Source organism: Delphinapterus leucas, chromosome 7 (genome assembly GCF_059928025.1).
Source record: "Delphinapterus leucas isolate spDelLeu-1000000601 "Yukka" chromosome 7, BTC_Dleu_Yukka2, whole genome shotgun sequence".
NCBI classification, from domain to species: Eukaryota; Metazoa; Chordata; class Mammalia; order Artiodactyla; family Monodontidae; genus Delphinapterus; species Delphinapterus leucas.
In genome coordinates, this window is record NC_143135.1 from 49028624 (window position 1) to 49051279 (window position 22656).

At 45.0% G+C, this 22656-nt stretch overlaps 2 protein-coding genes across 2 annotated transcripts; one reads left to right on the forward strand and one right to left on the reverse strand.

Moving 5' to 3' along the window:
* Nucleotides 1-9605: 9605 nt before the first annotated feature.
* On the forward strand, nucleotides 9606-17944 carry TRIM21 (tripartite motif containing 21). Its single transcript, XM_022565782.3, has 7 exons — nucleotides 9606-9702; nucleotides 10810-11264; nucleotides 11765-11860; nucleotides 12948-13178; nucleotides 15895-15917; nucleotides 16595-16695; nucleotides 16992-17944. Exons 2-7 carry the CDS (start codon nucleotides 10857-10859, stop codon nucleotides 17540-17542), a joined length of 1410 nt encoding a protein of 469 aa, XP_022421490.1. The 5' UTR covers nucleotides 9606-9702; nucleotides 10810-10856; the 3' UTR covers nucleotides 17543-17944.
* Nucleotides 17945-19507: 1563 nt separating this feature from the next.
* LOC111170561 (olfactory receptor 52B4-like) lies at nucleotides 19508-20531 on the reverse strand. The gene is given in 2 exon segments (XM_022565792.2): nucleotides 19508-19704; nucleotides 19707-20531. Coding segments are annotated over 2 exon segments (957 nt in total). The 5' UTR covers nucleotides 20467-20531.
* Between the last annotated feature and the right edge of the window lie 2125 nt (nucleotides 20532-22656).

Here is a 22656-nt window from a genome sequence, read left to right on the forward strand (position 1 = left end):
AGAATCAATGCATAGCAGACCCTTTCAAGGATGAGTGAAAAAAAAAATTAAACTACACTCTCTGCCCCTCCACCATTTTACTCATCCAGGTTCCAGAAGACCAGGAATAGTGCAAAGATTATATTTATCTAATCAAGGAAGTCTGTCCCCAGATGGTTCAAGGCCAAATTATGAGCTATGAAAAAGAAATGACCCAGCTTAGAGAAAGTTGGAGACCCTCTTCCCACAAGAAGAGTCCTATGGCAACTAATGCCCAAGGGGATGTAAGGCTTTAAGCCTCTGGATTTGCCAGCTGAGTCCTGGGACTGAAGAAGCCCCAGGCCTAGGGCCAAAAGGGAGGTTACAGCAAAATAGGCCCTGACACTGCAGTCCTAGCCTAGCAAAAACTACCAGGAGACGGGGATCCAAGTTTTCCCCAAGCCCTTGATACTGTTGTGCTTTAGCCAAGATTAGCTCTAATACTTCTCTGCTCGGAAATGAGCTTAGCACAAACCTGTCTAGGTCGGGCACCTGTAACTGGGAAGCCACTACCTGTCTGCAGAGGCTCCAGCTCCTCAGAAACAACTCGGACCCCCTCCATCTCCTGCTGCTTTCTAGAAGTGTTAAGCTTTATTATGTTCTAGGGCTGAAGAAGGAATGTGTGGAGAGATGTCCACCCCACACTACATATAAACTAAGAGATGCTCAGAGGCCGCTACTTTAAGACAAGACTTAAATCTTGAAAGCTATCAATGAAATTTCAGTGAAATCTGAGTAAAGGAATAAAACTGGAATTCTTCTAAAAGTCTTAGTTTGTTTACAGATTTGGGATCCATATACAAAAAAAAATCATGATTATTAAATAAATCTGATCCCATCAGTCTTTTAAAAATTCTTTTCTTTACTTGATCTCTTTACATGTTTTTTAACAGGAGACCCCCTTCAAATCTGACTATATAAGTGTTGCCTCATTTCAAAAGCTGTCAACCAAAATCCTTGATTAGATTTAACTGGTGAAGCCTGGTTATTTAGGAAGAGATGCCAGGGTCTGGAATGGATCAAGAATGTCTCTAGTACTGAATAATATTTAAGTTAAAATGGTAGATAGGTAAGTAGGTAGATAGGTAGAATCAATCTGGTTTAGAGGCTTGTTTGTGTAAATCACCAGTACCTGTGAAGACGTTGTAACACAGCCTTCTATGATTCTCCCTCCAGGATTAACAAAGATAAATCTGCTAAGGATGTCTGATATGTCTGTAAATGTGATATCTCTTTAACTTCCTTGAATGTCTTAAATAGCATGAATAATGGATGTTCTATTAAAATCGTGAGTCTCGTCACATTAGCATTGCAGAGGCTGGGATAGGTTGGCATCTTACATATATCTTATCCAGGGTAGGCAGTACATAGTAGAAGTACGTGCTCCAGACCCAGACCGCCTGAGTTTAAATCCTGGCTTTACTACTGATTAACTATATGACCATGGGCGGATTTCTTAACACTTCTCTGTCCTAAGGTTCTCACCTGTAAAAGAGAAATTTCTCGCACTGAGTTGTGCTGAGGTTAAATAAGGTCACCAAGAATTCCTAATCCCTTAATGAACGTTAACTCTGATCAGCTGGTGCATGGCTACTAGCCTTCTCACCTTGAGTTAGCTAAGGATGAGCTAGAAAGTGAGCCCTCTATGCCTGCTCAAACTTGTCAGAATATGCTGCCTAAGGGGAGGTTTGCTCACGCAGCTCGACCCCAAATTAAGGCAGAGTCTATCATTTATGAGTATCTTTGCCCCATAATCAGAAGACCCACAGTAGGCTGCAGGAAACCTGTCAGTTTAAGCCTGTGCAAGGAGCAGCCCCTGCAGGTGAATCTGGGGAATCTGGAGCTTGTAGCGTCAGTTTGGCTAGTTGGTTGAGGACTGAGAAGGTTCAGTGTTTCCTTTTATCATGAGGTGACCATGTTTCTCAGCAAGGAACTGTCAAGCTCAGAAAGGACGTTGATGTGATAAGAACTCACTACTGATGCCCACCCAAGCCCATTATGTTATTAAAAGGAGGATGGCAAAGGGCTTGAGGTAACTCTCACCTCTCAGGTTATGGGAAGACCTGGAGGGTAGTTGCCTGCCCTGAGCAGAGACAATTTAGTGCTGCCCAGAGGAAGAAATGCTGGTGTAGGGCAGTGGCGCAAGGCCTCCAGGCTCAGTGCCCTCACCCCAGGCCCCAGCTCTGACACCCCGGTCCCGGCACTCACCATGGCTCCAGAGCTTGTGTCTCCTCTCATCTGAACCGGTGTTTGTGAAAAGCATTTTCTGCTGTGTCAATAAAGACCAGTACCCTATAATCCTCCTGATGGAGGTAGGGAAATAACAGGTCTGCTGAGATCTGCGTGAAAAGCCAAGAGATTTTCATAGTTGAACTTCCTGAACCCCCTGAGTGCTGGGCCAGGCAGGCATGGGACTTGGAAGGAAGCATCAAGCAGTACATCCTGATGGTTTCTCAGAGGGGCCGCCAGAGGAGACTACAGTACGCCTGCTCCTTCCCAAAGAGCCAGCCCCTAAGTAGCCCAGCGATAAATGGAGGCAGGTGGGGCCTAAGAGGATGGTTCTGAGACAGGCTGAGACCTGGGGCCCTTTGCTGCAGTGCTGCAGTGCTTGCACCTGGACACACCTCTCCTCAAGCAACAAAATACAAAGAAACTGTACGGAACTAAAAATAACTGCGTGCATGCCCAGATCGGGCAAATTCTGGACCCCAAAGTTACAAAGAGACCAAAAAACCCAACTGCCACTTTTGAAGAGCCTGGAGCAAAAACAGGGAGTCGGGAGCAAAAGCAGGGTACTGAGCATGCCCCCTGCACACACCACCTAAGCAGTGGGCAAAACACCTAAGCCACCCCTCTGGCACGACCCCTGGACACACCCCTACCCTCATCCCATATAAGGAACAAACGTGCCCCCCACTTCAGGCAGCAAGCAAGGGAACCTGTTGTTTGTTCTCACTCCCCGCTGCTGCAGCAGGGGCCCCAATAAAGCCTTGCTTGAATTTCTTGTCTGGCCTCTAGTCAATTTCTATTGACTGGGGAAGGCCAAGAACCCTGGTCGGTAATAGTTAGAGACTGGGACATAGTCTGTCCTCCTGCGGTAACAGAGGCTGCAAGGAATTTCCATTTCTAGAGAGAATGAGAAATCAGGCATGTAACCAAAGAGACATGTGTAAGTGCTTTAAAGGTGGAGAATGTGCTGGAAAGGAGAAAAGTTTTCTATCTAACTTTATGCCTGTACCTAGGGAATGAAGGTGGTTGAAAACAGTTATAATGATGAAGCAACATCTCTCACCTGTTAATACCCTCAGGGATCATACATCAAGCATGATGTAGAAAAGCTGCGATCTATTTCTGGCTCTGTCACTCATCAACTGTGTGATAATGAGCAAATGACTTTAACTCCCTGAACCTTTCATGGTTCACTTGTAAACCAGGAATAATAATTATTTCATGGGATCGTGGTTAGAATTATATTACAATAGAAAGGCACTCAGAAAGGAACTTGACACATCATATAAGCTCCATACATACTCCCTTTTCCTTTCCAATAGGAAATTGAGAACAGGCTTCAGTAATCTGCCTGGACTCTTCTGCATTGTCCATCCATATGCCACACTTCCTCCACCACTCAGAGTCAGAGTTTTGGCTCTTTTAAAATAAACTTTTTATCTTGGGATAAATTTAGATTTGTGGAAAAGTTAAAAAGATAGTGTAGAGAATTTCTGTATACCCTTCACCCAGTTTTCTTAATGTTAACATAATACATAAACATGGTACATTTGTCAAACCTAAGGGACTAATATTGGTACATTACTATCAACTAAAGTTCAGATTTTATTTGGATTTCACCAGTTTTCTCACTAGTGTCTGTTTTCTGTCTGTTCCAGGATTCAATGTAGGTACTATATCCCAATTAGTTATCATGTCTCCTTAGTCTCTTCTGGTCTGTGATGGTTTCTCAATTTTTCGTTGGTTTTCATGACCTTGAGAGTCTTAAGAAAGTTGGTCAGTTATTTTGTAGAAAAGCCATCCTCTCTTCCTTTCTCTCTAGCATGAAAAGAAGACAATGTAGAGGTGTCAGGCTACACTGCAGGATGTCCTGACACCTCTTTTTTTAAATTTAGTTTTATTTCTTATACAATTTTTAAAGGTTACTTTCCATTTACAGTTATTACAAAACATTGTCTATATTCCCTGTGTTGTACAATACATTCTTGAGGCTATCTTACACCCAGTAGTTTGTAAGCTCCACTCCCCCACCCCTATATTTCCCCTCCACGCCCACTGGTAACCACTGTTTGCTCTCTATATCTGTGAGTCCTAACTCCTCTTTATTCCACTCCAGGTTCCAGTGTTTCCTGCAGATTAGGGAACAGGATATTTCCAGGCTCTGTCTGCTTGAGGCTATTAGCAGTTCCTGGGGTTTTCCAGGTGGTTCTTTCAACCAGGAGACCAATCTCTCTGTCTTCCATGGGCCACACCCCAATATAAGCCTTCCTATACCTATTACACACCATTTTTTCATTCATTGAAATTTTAGAAATTCTGGAGTTTCTTATATTTCAGTTTCTAGGGATAAAGAGATCATTTTTTAATGAATTCTTAACTGTTTGTTGACATCTCTCTGATGAAATATTTTCTTTAGCTTTTCCAGTACCTAATTCTAGGATGCTTTCTTTGCCTTACAAGTAATAAATATGGCTAATGCAAGAGTCAGCTCTCAAATCAGGGATGGCATAAAGAATGATAAATGGAAGTAGGCAGGTGAAACTTAAGTGTAATTCTATCTTCTTATGAGAGACTGCTCCCCATTCTACTCATTCTAAAATCTAAATTATCCAATATTATTTGAAATGGTTCACAAATTTGGGGTCCCTTTATTCACTGTGCTTTACCCAGAGATTAGATAGGCATCAATCCTATCCTCTAGTAGCTTATGCCTCAAAAAAAGAGTAAATGTGTGTAAAAACTAAACTGGTATATTACTCTCTCCTTTAGTAGACAAGGAGGAATAGGGAAGGCTTTATGTAAAAGAGGATGGTGTTTGAGTTGAGACTTTAAGGATACGTTGGCCTTAAATACATAAAAACAAAAGGCTTGCCTGGATTATAGTTAGGATCATTGTATATGGCATCAAGTAGAACTTAAACTCCTGACTTTTAAACTAGGTACCCTGTGCCAGGTACCTAGACTCTAAATGCATCAGCATCCATTCTATAAAATTGAGATGATAAGACTATCTAGAGAGTTATAAATAAGATGATATGTATAAAACACCGAGCCAGTCATTTGCATGTTTGCTCTCAAATATATCCCTTCTCCCTCTTTATTGCAAGAGGTTAATTCCCGAATGCTGGGTTTCCCAGGCTCCCTTGTGATCTGGTTTCTAACTGGGTTTAAGCATTGCAAATATTGGACGAAGGTTGACCAGATCCTCTAGATGAACCTGAGGTATGATTAAATTAGTGACCTTTATTCAGCAGGCAGTGAGGGTAAGAAAAAAGAGAAGCAAGACAATCAGCCTTGGGGGAAAGGGAAGTGAGGCAAGGAAAAAATGCAAAACAATGCAATTCAATGCATTATCACACTGGATAATGATTCATAATGAGTTTCAAAAAAGACCTGACAAGCTCCTTGGCCAGTGGATTTGCTCATCAGAACTGCAAGAAGGAGTCTCATCTAGAAATAGTCCAGGGGAGAGAAAGGAAGGGAATTTATCAGTCCCACTCTCTCCTATCTCTCCTATCAATGTTCACCTCATGGAGAACTAACCCCCTGCACTTTTTCCTTGTGGCATTTGCCTATAACAGCTGCTCAGAAATCTGGATCCCATGCCCTGCAGCGTGATGTCTCATCCAAATCTAACAGTGTGTGTATGGAGTGGTAACCCAGCACTGGTAGGGTGCTAAGAGAATAAGAGGGGTTCTAGAGAATCTGATATGGTGCACAAGATTAGTATCCAATACATATCATCCTGCAAGACAGTGGTGAAGAAAAATCTTCCCAATGGACAAAACTTGAAGCAGGGGGTTGTCTGCTTTGCTTGAAAAAAAAAAAAAGATGAATTGATGTAGATGATATATATACCATCTTGACTGTGTCTTACAGGTTGGCCTGTGGTCCAGGGCTGAAAAATAAAAGACTCAAAGATTGATAACAAAGAGTTATGGATAGAAGTATGCATTGAACGTCTAGGAAAGGGTCCAGAGTGAAAATATTTTTGTCCCATGTGAATACACACCAGAGGACATACAACACAGGGAAGGCACTCAATAATCAGGTAAATAAGATGACCCATCCTGTGGGTGCTGATCAGCCTCTTCCCAGTCACATGTTGCTTGTTCAGTGGGCTCTTATACAAGCATCTTTATCAGTAGTGGTAAACAGATAGCTTGAGGAGAAACCCATGGTCAGGCAGAGATTATATCCCTGCTGCTACCGACACTTGCACCTAAAAGGCCAACTCTGAAGCCTGATTTTTCCCTCTTTCTAAGAGAATCTAGACAGTCTTCTAGTGGAATGTTAATGACATTGAACCGACAGCAATTGTCCTCACAAAATAGGTACTGTTCCAGAGACAGATTCATTTTCCATCTTACATTGCTTCTGCCAGCACCACTATTTTTAGACTTACACCATCTGTGTATCCAACAATATCACCTGCAACCAAGGAACTGATTTTACAGTCCAAGAATTCTGATAGTGGGATTGCCCTGTGGAATGCAGTGGTCTGACAATGTACACCATCAGCCAGAAAAAGTTGGCCCAATAAAACTCTGGGATGTACTGCTGAAGGCTCAGGTATGGCAACAATTTGGAAAGCCCACCCTATGATATAGGAAGGTTGTCCCATAAATTCTGGTACATGCTTAAAATCAACAACTAATATGTGATTTTTATATCCATTATAAACACACTCTTCAGAGAATCAAGAAGGGAGGTGGATGTGGCCCCTATTACCATCAAACTAGTAATATTTACAGAACATTTTCTTTCCACCCCCCCCAACATAGGGCTCAGCACTGTTCGAAGGGTCTAGTAAAGAAAGGAGAAGCTCTTCCACCAGAGTAAGAAAATCTGTTCTAATAAATAGGAATTTGCCACTATCCCCTGGATCTTTGGGGGTAGTGAAGAAGCCACTGAAGAAATAGAGGATGGGGTTTCTATACTAGCTGGAATGACATCCCTATTACCAAGAGAACTTGAGTTGCTGGTACATAATGGGGGCAAGGAAGACTATGCCTAAAACCTAAAATATGCATTGGAGAGATTCCTAGTTACCATCGTCCAGTAACAGTGGCCAATGCATTAAAGATAGGAACATTGATATTGAACCTTCAGGAATGAAGATTTGGGTCACCTCACTAGGAAAAGAACACTGAAGTACTAAAGTGCTGGCAGTGAATGAGGAGAATTTGGAATGAGTGGCAACTTTGGTCTTATAGCCAATTGCCAAGGTGGGAACTGTTGCAGCTATGTATGCATTACGTTAATTGATCTGTGTGCATATTATTGAACATTTGCCAAAGAAACCCTGTGGCATATGTATTAACATCCTCATATGATAGATGAGGACACGGATGCTCAGAGAAATGGCATGTCACTAGTAAATAGCAAGGCTAGCACTGAATCCAGTCTGCCCTATCATGAGACCTGTGCTCTTTTCTACAGTTCTCCTCCCAACAGTTCTACTTCGTGCCTGCTGGAAACCACAGAGGGTCTGCAGTGATGTGAAGCAGCCATTTTCTGAGTGTTTTCAAACTCACATACAAGTCTCTTCTTCCTTTCATTTTTTCATTTGTTTGTTTGTTTCTTTGTTTGTTTGTTTAACTCTGTTTCCAACTTTGCTTTCTGGGACTATGTTCCTGGAATTAAGTCTGGGTACAGTGGCACAATTTGGACATTAGATATCACCTGAGAGCCTTTCACTGAGCAAATTCTCTTCAAAACAGAATTGGAAATTTCAAAGAAGCATGAAGTGTCTTTAGGTTTCCAAAATCTATAGAAAATATTAAGTGAAGTTCAACGGATGTTTTTACATTAAGTTATACAGGGACAAAAAAAAAAAAAAAGAATGAGTAAGAAGGAATTGAGAATTCTTCTAGCCTTACCATCCTTCCTCTTTTCTCCTTCCTCCTCTACAGCCACATTTCTATCAGCTGCCCCTGCAGCCTCTGCCCGAACTATCAGGGCAGCCTGTTATCTCCTGGCTGTCCCTAAAATGAGGATTTTCCCTGGAACTTTAACTCTCATGCACTATGCCTACTGCATCACTTAAAGCAAGTCACCTCACTCCATTCAGCCTCTGTGTCCGTTCCTGTAATATGAGTAATAAACCCTGAATCGCTAAGTTGTTGTGTGACTTAAATAATACAACCTGACATAGCAGTGTTATTCACAATAGCCAAAAGATGGACGCCACCCAAGCATCCACTGACAGATGAATGGATAATCAAAATGTATACCCAGACACTGGAATATTATTCAGCCTTAAAGAGGAAGGAAATCCTGTTACATGCTACAACATGGATGAACCTTGAGGACATTACGTTAAGTAAAAGAAACCAGTCACGAAGGGACAAATAGTGTATGATTCCACTTACATGAGGCACCTAAAATAGTCAAACTCACAGAAACAGAACGGTGGTTGCCAGGGTCTGAGGGGAGGGAATGGGAAATTATTGTTTAATGGGTACAGAGTTTTAGCCTGGCAAGATGAAGAAAGTTCTGTGCATGGGTGGTGGTAATGGTTATACAACAATGTGAATGTATTGAATGCCACTGAACTATACACTTAAAATTGGTTAAAATGGTAAATGTTATGTGCATTTTCCCACAACTTTAATAATACTAATAAAACAGCCAGAGAAAATCCCTAGCTCAGTGATAAGTGCACAGTTGGTGCTGAATAAATAAATGTCAAGTCCCTTCTTACCACTCACTGATGTGATGCCACCTTGGGATAATGCGAAAAAAATCTCTCTCCCCCTGATATTAAAAGAATATCAAGTCTCCTGGGCTTCTCTAGTGGCGCAGTGGCTGAGAGTCCGCCTGCCGAGGCAGGGGACACGGGTTCGTGCCCCGGTCCGTGAAGATCCCACATGCCGCGGAGCGGCTGGGCCCGTGAGCCATGGCCGCTGAGCCTGCGCGTCCGGAGCCTGTGCTCCGCAAGGGGAGAGGCCACAACAGTGAGAGGCCCGCGTACCGCAAAAAAAAAAAAAAAGAATATCAAGTCTCCTGAAAAGGAATGGTTTGGGGAAGTAGGAAACAGAAGGTGGCCTTTGCGGGAGAGCTCCGGGCACTCCTGTCCACCCAAACCTCCTTAAAAGCCGCTCCTGCACGCGGGCACACCACGTAGGCGTGGGGTGATGACCAGTGTCAGATAAAGCAGCATGACTCCTCCACGCAGCAGATAACGATATTTTACTCTGTTAGACAGTGAGGACACGAGTGGGAGCGCAAAGCAAGGACTAAATGCTGCGGAGCTTTCACTCAGCACCAGCCTCCCAAAAGCCCCCGCCCACGGCTCGCGTCGCAGGCCGCACCTCAACCCCTCCTCCTTCCTCCTCCCTTTGCCCCTCCCACTCACCTCCTGCTCCGCCCCCTCCCTTTCAGACGGGTCTTTGACAGGAAATCGAAAGTGAAACAGGGAGCCGGCTACCATCTGCTAAGTTCTTCGAAAAGGTGAGTGAATTTGGCTAGACGGAGGTACCCCAGCCCTGCCTTGGGGACCTCTCTCCCCTTCCCCAGATCTGAAGAGCCCCTTCCTAAGCAGTCCCCACCCCTAGAGCCTTCGATCTCAGTTTTCCCTTCGCAGCAGGTCTCCCTCAACCCTAACCCAGCAGTTCTTCCCCTGCTGCCTGGGTGGAGGCTGGGCTGCGAACCTGACTTCCAAGAATGAACTCGGGCTGCCCTGCTGCCGGCACCTGAGCTGGGATGAAGGACCCAGGGAAACTGGGAGAAGAACTAGGATGGCAACCTAGCTCGGAGGATGGTCCAGGGGAGCCCGGTGTGGGGTGGTTCTGCAATCCCTGAGACTCCTATCCCCAAAAGGCCCCCTCTGGAGGTGAGAGGGACAGGGTTGCTTAGAATGTTAGAAACGTATGGGTCTATGCCCTGGAAGAAACGAAGACAAGGTGCCAGGTTCAGAGTAGCTGAGAGAAGAGCCCAGGGAGTGCTCAATCAACCACACATTTGTGTGTATGTGTGTGTGTATACACATATGTATATACATATACACATATACATATGTGCACACACAGATATACATATATACTTATGAGAATATATAAGTATAAATATTCTTATATATATTCATATTACAGATAGATATAGATAGTTCCTGCCATTATTGCAAAAATTAATGAAGATCTATGTGAAGTATGTAGCACCTGGCACATGGAAGGTGCATGGTAAATGGTCGCCACTATTAGGATTAGCTCTCAACGGAGTCGAAGACCAGTGGCCTGAGATGGAAGATGGGCAGGTAAAGCCTGAGCACTGAGGGCTTAAGAAGAGATGGACATGATGAAAGTCGAATTGTAAGCAGCAGTATCTCAGGTTCTCAACAATCTTTGCTATCTCTTTTGGGGACTCAGTTTCCCCTTCTGTCTGACTGGATCAGTGAACCAGACTATGGAGGAGAAGCTCTTGTTATTCAGGTTGAGTTCCTTTTCTTTTCTTGTTTTCACCCCCTCCAGCTCACCCTCCCTGGTGGTTTCCCTTGAATTGTCTTGCTTTTCTCACACAGCTCTTCTCATCTCCTCCTTTCCTCTTCTTCTCTCCCACTAGGCTACTGGAAGATCTCCCCAGTGGTGCTTAATAGGAACATTACCCCTATGGCCTCAGCAGTGCCCTTGGCAATGATGTGGGAGGAGGTCACGTGCTCTATCTGCCTGGATCCCATGGTGGAGCCCATGAGCATCGAATGTGGTCACAGCTTCTGCCAGGAATGCATCTCTGAGGTTGGGAAAATTGGGGGCAGCGTCTGTCCTGTGTGCCGGCGCCGCTTCCTGCTCCGGAACCTCCGGCCCAATCGACAGGTGGCCAACATGGTGGAGAATCTTAGAAAAATCAGCCAGGATGCCAAGGAGGGCACACAAGGGGAGCTGTGTGTGGTGCACAGAGAGAAACTTCACCTATTTTGTAAGGAAGATGGGAAGGCCCTTTGCTGGGTGTGTTCCCAGTCCCAGAAACACCGTGACCACCCTATGGTCCCTATTGAGGAGGCAGCTCAGGAGTACCAGGTGAGGCCTTAGCATGGAGGCACGAACGGGTAGAAAGCAGATAGGGCCTTGATGACTGCTTTGTTCCCCAGGGCTGGGAATGGGAGAGAGTAACCTGTGGAGTTGAGGGGATGGGGAAAGGATGGGGGTCTCCTGCCTTCTGTGTCTTATTTAAGGGGAGAATTGCAAGCTCAGCACAATTTTCTCATTCCCCAGGAGCAGGGTGTATGCTATGGGAAAATGCTGCATGGATTATGTTTCCCTGTGGCCTCCTGGTTAATTAAGAATGAGTAGTGCCCCCATCCCTACTACCCCAACAGTGTGGCTCTATTTTGTAAGAAACATCAGGCTTTTTCCAAAGTCTTCCCATCCACAGAATTCCTACCCCAAACAGACTCTAGTTCCTTCTCATCCTCTGCACTCAGACTTTTCTAAGAATCAGTATGATCTTCCCCCACCTCATGCCACTGCGTCTTACTTCTTGATCTGAGTGGGCATTAACCTGCTATCTTTCTCTGCAGGAGAAGCTCCAGGTGGCACTACAGAAACTAAGAAACAAGCAGAAGTTGACTGAGAAGTTGGAAGTGGATGTTGCAAAGAAGAAAGCAGGCTGGAAGGCAAGAGTCATGTCCTGAAGGGAATCTTAGATCAGAAGCCTGGGGAGGGTCCAGGGTCCTGGACTCAAGAAAGCCCTAACCATAGCTATGCCAGTCCCTATATCTCACTCCCCAAGAACCAGTTGTCCCCTAGGTCTCCTGATGGAGGGGAATAAAAAAGGGTGGAGCTCAAAGAGAGCTCCCAATCAGATGGAGAGTCTTAAGAGAAGCTGCTGAGGGACAAGACACACCCTAAAGCTCCTTCTCCTTGAGTCCAATCTCTGGAGATGACAGCACAGAGCCTCAGTGTCTGGGACGGAGGGATCCCAGGAGAGATGCCAATGACTTGGCCCATCGGGAAATGACACGGGCTGTGAGGAACAGGCTTAAGGGAACCATCAAGGTCTAAGGTAGGAAAAACAGTGTGACCAGTTGGTTGCTTGACCATGTCCAGATCACTGGTCCAAGTGTAATGGAGAGCTACAGCTTGTTCTGCACCAGGAATTAGGAGGCGGGGCGTGCCAGGGACTAGAAGGGAGGGGAAGGAGCTCATGGCCAGGAGATCCCAGAAGAAGAAGATTTGGGACCGGGGAAGGGTGAGTCAGGCTATGGTGGCAAAAGGAGTCATCCTGTGTCATCGAGTGACCCTCCAGTTACAAGCAGGAGAGAGCAAGCCAAGAATATCCCAAAGACTCCTTTTCCCCAGAACTTAGGAACGGGGTTGTGAGCCTGTCTTTGTGAGGTTGTTGGCAGTGGGGCCAGATGTTACTCCCTCAGTTACTCACTGAGATATGAAGACCAAGGGGCATGTTTGGGTGGCGATTTGAAGGAGGTTGAGGAAATCTCCGATACCATAGGCGGATGCCGCTGTGGTTGCAGGGCAGCCATGGTGCGCCCCCAGCAGCCCTGTTCCCCTCTTAGTCCCAGGAGCCTCAGCCCCCCACCTCCCCAGCAAAATTGTAGATGTGTGTGTTTATTCCCAGACAGAGCCAGAGTGGTGAGCCTTCCAGGAATAGAAATAGATACAGGCACTTCCATTCCCAAAGCTTAGGAGACTGTGATAAAAAAAAAAAAAAAACCACCTCTTTTCTTTCCATTGACACCAAAGGGGAAGGTTGAGGCACACAAATTGAGGATTCACAAAGAGTTTGTAAGACAGAAAAACTTCCTGGCTGAAGAGGAGCAGAGGCAACTGCAGAAGCTGGAGGAGGATGAGAGGGAACAGCTGAGAGTCCTGGGGGCCACCGAGGCCAGCCTGGCCCAGCAGAGCCAGGCCCTGCAGGAGCTGATCTCAGAACTAGACAGGAGGAGTCGGGGCTCAGCGCTGGAACTGCTGCAGGTGAGGCCTGAGGACGGGCTCCCCTCTGAGATTCAAGGAGTAATTGAAAAAAGCCAGAGCTCTTCGGGGCTACCTTCAGAGCACACAGAGACTTGGTCCCTGGAGTTTTCTTAAATAAAACAAACTGGAATTCAGACCCATGAGTGGTTTGCATTCAAGGCATGGAAAGGTACAAATTTAGGTGGGAATATTCCATGCAGCAATTAAAAGAAATGGACATCTCTGCTAAGTGCCTGCTCTAATACATACCAGATTCATGACCTTGAGAAAGTACCTTAATCTTTCTGAGGATCAGGTTTCTCATATGTTAAATGGATATTAGAGTATTACATATCTCCGAGAGACAGTAGACCAGCCCCAGCCCTGCCACCAATTCTCTCTGTTACCCTAAGTTGTCATTTTCCTTTCCTAGACCTAATTTCTCCATTTGTGAAACAAGGGGGAGGGAGTGGGCTAAATAACAGGGGTTCCCCAGGCTTTAGTCATAAATTTATCGTCTTTACACTTTCTGCTACTTCTGTGAACTACCCAAATGATTTGAGCATGTTACTTTTTTCTTTAAATTGTCTCACTCTTTTACCTGAATAAATTTAGTTTAAAAGGAAATTTGTCCTCAAAGACAAATATCATGATATCACTTATATGTGGAATCTAAAAAAATAATACAAAGGAACTTATTTTACAAAACAGAAACAGACTCACAGACATAAAAAACAGACTTATGGTTACCAAGGGGGAAGGGGGGTGGGAGATAAATTAGAGGTTTGGGACTAACAGATATACACTACTGTATATAAAATAGATAAATAACAAGGACCCACTGAATAGCACAGGGAACTGTATTCAATAATCTATAATGGAAAAGAATCTGAAAAAGAATCAATATGTATATATATATGTGTGTAACTGAATCACTTTGCCGTACACCTGAAACATTAACTATACTTCAATTAAAATCAACTATACTTCAATTTAAAAAAAAAGAAAAAAGAGATGGGACAAAAAAAAGGGTCTGCTCTTGGGAAAGCCGCACAGGGTCCTGCTCGGTTTCAGTACATATAAAATGCTTAGAACAGAACCTGGAATACAGTATGTGGTTGCATAAATGTTAATTAATTTTATTATCATTTATATTATTAACTAGCTACTGAACATAAAAACAGTAGATTGGAAATGAGGAAATAAAGCTAAAAGTAAAATAACTGAGAAAATAAAATTAAACCTTGTGAGCATAATTTTGTCCTCCCAGGAAAATTAGGACCAGGAAATGAGAATTTTAGAGAAATATTAAAATGTAACTTTGTTTCTCCCTTATTTGGCCTAAGCCAGTGTTCTCATTTGGTAATATAGCTTAGCTGTATATGCTAATTGCACGAATTATTGAGTTATATGGCTATCCTTGTGACTTTGCTTGTTCTATGCCTGTTTCCTAATCTGTAAATGGAATATAAATAACAGTACTTACCTAATAGGAGTTTAGGAATAATTAAACAAGACAAGTTATACAAAAAGAAGAAAGAAAAAGAAATTTGTCCTAAGCAATAGTAGCCATGTGTTATGTTACTGATACCTTTTCTAATGTATTTCGTAACAATAATATTAATAACTGCAAATTCTTAAATAGTATATATAACATGCCAGGTGTTTAGTCCCTCATGACAACACAATGAGTTGGATGCTACTGTTATCCCCATTTCATAGATGAGAAAACTAAGGTGCAGAGATGTGAAGAGATTTAGTGAGAGACTAAAGCTAAATAGCTTAACCAAGTTCACCTGAATAGTAAGAGGTATTAAGTAGAACACACATCAATGAATTTATTTTTTTTAACTATTTTTTATACATTCATTGATGTGTGTTCTACTTAAAGTCATCTCACATCCACCAATGATAATGCTTGCCTCACTTTGGGAACCTTTGGACTAGATGGTCTCAAAAGTCCCTCTATGCTGTAACATTCTATGGTTCCTCTTTTCCCCACACCTTTTCACTGTCTCTGGGTCAGATATGGTCATGAAGCCATTTCTGGTTTGTGCAGAAAAGCCCACAGGATTGATTTGACTTGGCAGGCTTTCTTCTTCCCATTATCTAAATCTTGCTTCTGCCCAGCATTGAGCAGAGCTTTCTAAGGCACTTTTGCCTGGGCCTAGGAGCCTGCCAGTTCCCCAGGTAAGGACCCCAACCCCTACCACAGAATATTCTCAGATGTTTTGGTTTCACATACGTGACGGGGGCTACGTTAACTACAGCAGAGGACAGAGCTCTAACTAGCCAGCCCTTCCTCCCCGAATGGTGCAGGCCCACAGATAAGGGCAGTTTCTGTGCGCTCTGTGTGTGCTGACTTGGCCATTCTTTCTCTGTGACTGTCTCTGGGCCTCAGCCAGCCTGGCTATTTCTGCCCCTTTTTTCTCTCCCACCCACCCCCACCAAGAATCTGGTCTTTTTAATTTGTCCTCTGAGTCAGAATTTGTAAGCTGCTCTTGCTTACCCTAACTGTAAGTCACACCCATGCTGGGTTTCTGCTTCCCCCACAAGCACCCACACATGCCTTTTGTTCCAAGCTGGTCAGAAGCATCTTTTGGGCCTTGGCCCAGAGGGATGGGGCAGAGAGCAGTATCCTGCGGACCTCAGGGTGGCATCGCGTCACCCACAGGACTGAAGTCTCAGTCGTAAACCAATGACTCCAGATCTTACTCTCTGTCTCTTTTCTCCTCAGGAGGTGAAAAGTGTCCTGGAAAGGTAAGGAGAGGTTTTCTTTGTTAGAGGATGGGGCAGCAGGAGGCATATATACCTGTGAAAAACGGTTTTGAGTTAGAAAATGTGCACTGAAGTTATACCCATCCTCTCCCCTATTCTCAAAGACCCAATCCTCCATAAAATATTTTCTGGTCTCAGAAGGCTAATTAATGGACGTCTCAGTTGGTGAGTTGCCCAGAGTAATTGGATTGTAATGTCTTCACAAAGTGAAGTTATGACCAACAGGGAAGTTCTGAGTCTACAGCCTGCTGGGACTCTTTCTTTAAAAAGAATCTAACCAGTTTCAAACCTCCCAGAAAGAGCCATGGGTAAGACCCACGATAGGGGTGAGACTCCTTAGGTTCCTCGTGGAAGTGATTCAGCCTATATCAGACACCTTGATGTAAAATGAAACAGAATGTGCTTGCGTGGTGACCTCAGGCTCGGAGTGGAGATACAGACTGTCCAGGTGCTGCAGAGGCCCATTGTAGCCAGCAAGGCTTGGATAGACACTAAATCCTACCTCCTTTTGCCCTTCACCCTCAGGAATCCTAACACAGGAGGTGTTTTTGCAAATTTGCATTATATTAAATTATCAGTCGTCCCCAAAGGTGATTATAACAACAGGATTTGGGTGAGGTAGGAGTTGGAGTCAGGGTCTCTAACTCTTTTTCCCCCAGGAGTGAGTCCTGGAACCTGAAGGAGCTGGACATCACCTCCCCAGACCTGAGGAATGTGTGCTATGTGCCCGGGGTTAAGAAGATGCTGAGGACATGTGGAGGTGAGGCCAGTACCAGGGTTGTGGGACTGGCCTGCCGGGGAGTGAAAGGGGATAAGGAGGCTGCACAGTGCATCCCAGGGTGGCGGAGAGATGGCAGGTCAGAGTAGGTGGGGCAGGGGCAGAAATAGGGAAGGTGGTTCCCTCAAAGGTCAGGGCAAGGGTCAGAGTTGGCTAGGGGGTCATTTCCTCACCCAGTGAGGCTCAGGGTCACCCTTTCATCCTCATCCCCCCACCACAGACACAGAGTCACTGACTCCCCACACTCTCCTGGCCTGACTGTAGTCTTCTCTCTGCAGTACACATCACTCTGGATCCACATACAGCCAATCCATGGCTCATCCTTTCGGAGAATCGGAGACAAGTGAGGCTTGGAAACACCCAGCAGGAAGTGCCTGAAAATGAGGAGAGATTTGATACCTATCCCATGGTCCTGGGTACCCAGCGCTTTGACTCTGGAAAAGTTTACTGGGAGGTAGATGTGACGGGAAAGGAGGCCTGGGACCTGGGGGTTTGTAGAGACTCCGTGCAGAGGAAGGGGCAGTTTTTGCTCAGCCCCAAGAATGGCTTCTGGACAATTTGGCTATGGAACAAACAAAACTATGAGGCTGGCTCCTGGCCCCAGACTCCCCTCCACCTTCAGGTGCCTCCACGCCGAGTTGGGATCTTCCTAGACTATGAGGCCAGCACTGTTTCCTTCTACAACATCACTGACCATGGCTCCCTCATCTACACCTTCTCTGAATGTGCCTTCACTGGACCTCTGCGGCCCTTCTTCAATCCTGGTTTCAATGACGGAGGAAGAAATGCAGCCCCTCTGATCCTCTGTCCACTGACGATGGGCTGGTAGGGATCCAGATGGCTCTCTCTGGACACCAGCACCTCTCTGTTGGTTCCCCTTCTCAGCTACTGGCCCTGTCTCCTTTGCCCGTGAACTCCAAACCACCTTTGTCTCTGCAGAGGTGTCAGGATGCCAGCAGGCAAACTTTGGCAGGGAGGTCACCGGAGGTCTATATCACATGACCTGCAACACCAATATTCCTGCCCTGCATTGCCTTATGATTCCCTCCATGAAACAAGCTACTTGTATTTGGCCCCCAAACTCATCTGGATCAACTAAAACATGTTTCTGCCTTCCTTATGTGATTCAAGTTTTGTTTTCTCCTCTCCATCTCTAGGCCTTTGGTCAGATCCCTACTATGTATCTTGCAAAGGGCTTCCTAAATAAATTGGGCCTCAGTCTATCCCATCATTCCTGTCTCGTACACATCTAGGATTATCTTTCCAACATACACGCATCAGATCATGAGTGGCTCCCCACTGCCTATAGAAAAACAGCCATTAGCAGCCACACTTTTTTTTTTTTTTTTGCGGTACGTGGGCCTCTCACTGTTGTGGCCTCTCCCGTTGTGGAGCACAGGCTCCGGATGCGCAGGCTCAGCGGCCGTGGCTCACGGGCCCAGCCACTCCGTGGCACGTGGGATCTTCCCTGACCAGGGCACGAACCCATGTCCCCTGCATCGGCAGGCAGACTCTCAACCACTGCGCCACCAGGGAAGCCCAGCAGCCACACTTTTAAAATAAAGGCTGAGGTAATTCCCTGGTGGCCCAGCGGTTAGGACTTCGCGCTTTTGCTGCTGAGGGTGCGGGTTCAATCCCTGGTCAGGGAACTAAGATCCGCAAGCCCCGTGGTGCAGCCAAAAGAAAAAAACAAAAAAGGTAAAATAAAGGCTGAATTATGCATGCCTCAGATTGCCATGTTAAATATCCAGCCAGATGTGCTCCCCCATTCCCACTATTATCTCCCAACCACATCTTGTTGTTAGTGGAGCTGGTTAAAGGGCATATCAATATAAATGGCAGGTGTGATGGGTTTTGATATGCCAACTTGCCTAGGCTATAAGCCCCCAGTTTTTCAATCAAACACTAATCCAGATGTTGCTGTGAAGGTATTGTTGTAGATGTCATCAAAGTCCACAATCATTTGACTTTAAATAAGGGAGACTGTCTTAGATAAGCTGGGTGGGCCTAATGTTCAATCAGATGAAAGTCCCTAAGGGCCAGATCTGAGGCTTTCCTGAAGAAGCTATTCCATTTGTGAACAGAAGCTTCAACGCATGCCCAAGAGTCCCAGCGTCCCCTTCTTGATAGCCTGCCCTGTGGATTTACAACTTGCTTTGCCAGCTCCCACTGTTGTATATGTGAATGTTTTGCAATAAATAAGTAAATCTCTTAATATTTATCTCCTGCTAGTTCTCCTTCTCCAGTTGAACCCTTACTGGTGTGAAGGCCAGGATGGAGGTAACAGTGTCACCTGGTTTCATCAAACTCTGTCTCGAATTTAAGCTTTTAAGGTTGGCACAATGAAGCTCTACACCTGAGCATCAGTAGGCTGCCTGAGAGCCACTATCCTTCTAGGAACCCTGATTCCTTATCTAAATAGAATCTCAGATTGCCCTTAGCACATCTAAATATTTCATGAAAAACTTAGATACTATACAAAGATGTCAGTGACCTTAAAAAGAGCCTATTGATAAAGGAGTTGTTGCTAAGAATGAGTAATGGTCTATCTTAACATTGGACAGAAAGAAGACACTTTGATGGAAAGATAAAAAGAACAGAATCCTCAGGCAAGAGACAACATCACAGAGTTAAATCAGTGTAAGTTGGCAAAGTCGACCAGTGCCTTGGTTGATACACTGGAGAGAATATGGAGGAGAACTCAGTCCTCTATGAATGGGATGTACTGGGGGAGGGTTGGATTCTGTATACCCAACATGGGTCATAGAGAAATATTTTTTAATAGAAGAGTAGGTTACGAAATCAGCTTTTCTGCTTCTCTGTGTCGCTGTCTTGGGTTTGACCAATGTAAATGATGGTGGGGATTTTTTCCCTTCAATTGAGGATGTTTGATGGTCCCTTCAAACATGCAGATGTTTGCCAGCAGAATGTGGGCATGAGGAGGAACATGATGCCCAAACTGCTGGGCGATTATGGTAAAAATGCCAGTAAGTTGAATATGGAAATGACCCCAAGATGGGAGCCACACGTGCCTAGGGCCTTTTGCCAAGCTCCTCGGGAAGGGAGGCGGAAGACTGCGTTGAGGATGAAGGTATAGGAAACCCAGATGTGCAAGGCATCTATCACTGCAGTAGAGAGCAGAGCAGACAAGCCATACCAGACATTGACACGAATGTTAGCACAAGCAAATTTAGCAACAGCCATGTGCTCACAGTAGGTATGTGGTAGCACATTGCTATGGCATAAAGGTAGTCTCTTCACCAGGAACACATCTGGGAGTATCACAGAGAAGCTCCTCAGGACCACAACCAGACCAACCCTTATGATTACTTCACAACAGGGCACTCTGACATAGCGCAGTGGGTCACAGATGGCCACATAGCAGTCAAATGCCATGGCCAACAGAATTCCCGATTCAGCAATGAAGGTGGCATGGATGAAGAAGATTTGGGTGGCACAGCCATCAAGGGAAATCTCTCCAGCATGGAACCAGAATACAGCCAGGGCTTTGGGCACAGTGGTAGTGGACAAGATGAGGTCAACCACAGCCAGCATGCAGAGGAAGAAGTACATGGGTTCATGGAGGCTGCATTCAGTGACGACGATGAAGACAAGGAGGCTATTCCCAAGGACAGCAACAAGGTAAGAAATAAAGAAGGGGCGAGAGATCCATATGTGCTGGTCTTCCAGGCCAGGGATCCCCAGCAGAATGAAGAGTGAATGGGTGGTACCAGTGTGGTTGGGGGTTGCCATGCCTGGGATGAGTCATTTGGATGTTGGTAGAGGGGTTTGGCAGTCATCTCTTCTCTCTTTCCAAAATGGTGAATGGGGCTGGAGTGGGGGAAGTGGAAACAGATCACTTTTCACTGAATGAGAAGTAGAAAGGGACCTGGTCAGGAAATCAGGAAACATGGGTTAAAACTCCTTGCCAGGGCTTCCCTGGTGGCGCAGTGGTTGAGAGTCCGCCTGCCGATGCAGGGGACGCAGGTTCGTGCCCCGGTCCAGGAAGATCCCACATGCCGCGGAGCGGCTGGGCCCGTGAGCCATGGCCGCTGAGCCTGCGCGTCCGGAGCCTGTGCTCCGCAACGGGAGAGGCTGCAACAGTGAGAGGCCCGCGTACCTTGCCATTCTATTCACCAGCTATGTGATCTCAGTAAAATCACTTCCCTGCTCTGGGTTTCTCTTTTATCACTTTAAAGCTAAAGTTGAACTAGATATCTGTAAGAGAGTTGTTCCAGCTCTAGAATGCCATAGGATCTTAGCATCAGATTGTTACAAAGAGTTGAGAGCTGTGAATATCACTGCAGTTTCCACTTTGACCATCAGAATGGGATATGCATCTCAAAAGGCAAATGGTAACTGAGTTATCAATTTAACAAACCTTACTGAACACACTGAGCACGTACCATGGCTCCTGGAGGACCTACTTGAGGGGAGACAGACAATTAAACAAAATAGCTATACAATACAGATAGTGTAGAAGAATGTTAAACACAGGGGCTGTGGAAACATGGAAAGTTTTCTAGTTCAGAAAAGTTTTTCTAAAGGTGCCACCCTGAGTTGAACCTTGAAAAATAAGAGTTTGCCAAGTAAAGTCATGAGGGGAGAGGAGAACTCAAAGTCACAGAGATCTGAAAGGACATGGAGTTTGGAGGAAAATTATCATGATTCAGGGTTACCATAGCCTGGAGGACATGTCACGTGATGATAGGAAATAATGTCAGGCAGTGAAGTAGGGGCCACATCACTTAGGGCTCTGGGTACAAGTGTAAGGAATTTAGAATTTATGTTGAAGCAGTTGGAGCCACTGAAGTGTTTGTAGTGAGAGAATGGCATGGTGCAGTTTGCATTTTGGGTCGCTCTCTCTCTGGCAGTACTGTGTAAGAAGGGTGGGGAAGGGAAGAGGCAGGTTGGAGGACTGAGACGGATCGCTTAGGAGCAGCTCTGCACTAAGGGCTGCACGTGCATTAGCTCAATCACCACCATGTGAGATAACTGTACTCATTTTCCCATTTTACCAATGGAGAGCAAAGAGAGCTTAGAGAGTTCATCATCCCCCCACCCAAGGTCACCTGGCTGGTAAATGGTGGAGCTAGAATTTGGCTACCCACACCATGCTTTGAATCACATCACATCCACCTTGGTCCACCTTGGTCCCCTTCATCAGGTGCTTGTGATTTCCTGACTCCTGATCCAAGGGAGAAAACAAAAGTCACCTGTTGTTAATTCCCTTAACCACCCTCATTCTGCCACCTACAAATTTATATTTGAATTGTCTTTTCCCTCTCGCTCCCATTCAAGGCTCAGCCCTCCATTGGTGCACTGGACCCCAACCTTCTCTCCATTAATCTGTCACTCTGGTAATTTCAAACTCTCCCTCTCTGCTGGCCCCTTCTCCTTAGTGTGTCTCTTCCCCTGTTCACCTCAGTTTTACAAAAGGAGAGATGTGCACTCTCTTCATCTATCCTCTTGCCACCCTCGTAATCTTTACCCAATGCCATTTCACTTATAATACCAATGTGCCACTAAAGCTTCCTTTTCCAAAATAATCTATCATATCATAGTTGCCAAATCTAATATTACTTTTCATTTCTTATTACTAGTAATCTCCAATTTCTATCATTAATACTTCTTTGTTTGATGATAGCAACCATTAAATATCTACTGTTAGATATATGTATTATTTCTAATTATTGCACCAAACGTATGAAATTGAAAGTATCACTAGTTCGTGTGTGAAGAAACTAATCTCATATAGGCAACTGCCCAAAGTCAAACAACCTGTTAGAGGCTAAGCTGATATTTGAAACCAAGATTATTAGAGCCAAAGCTTCCATTAGCTTTTGAAACGTCCACTTTTTTTGTTGACTACCTAACCACCTTTCTTTGGCTTCCTCTCCACTCCCTTCTCATTCTTTTATTTTGCCAGAATGTCTGAGACAT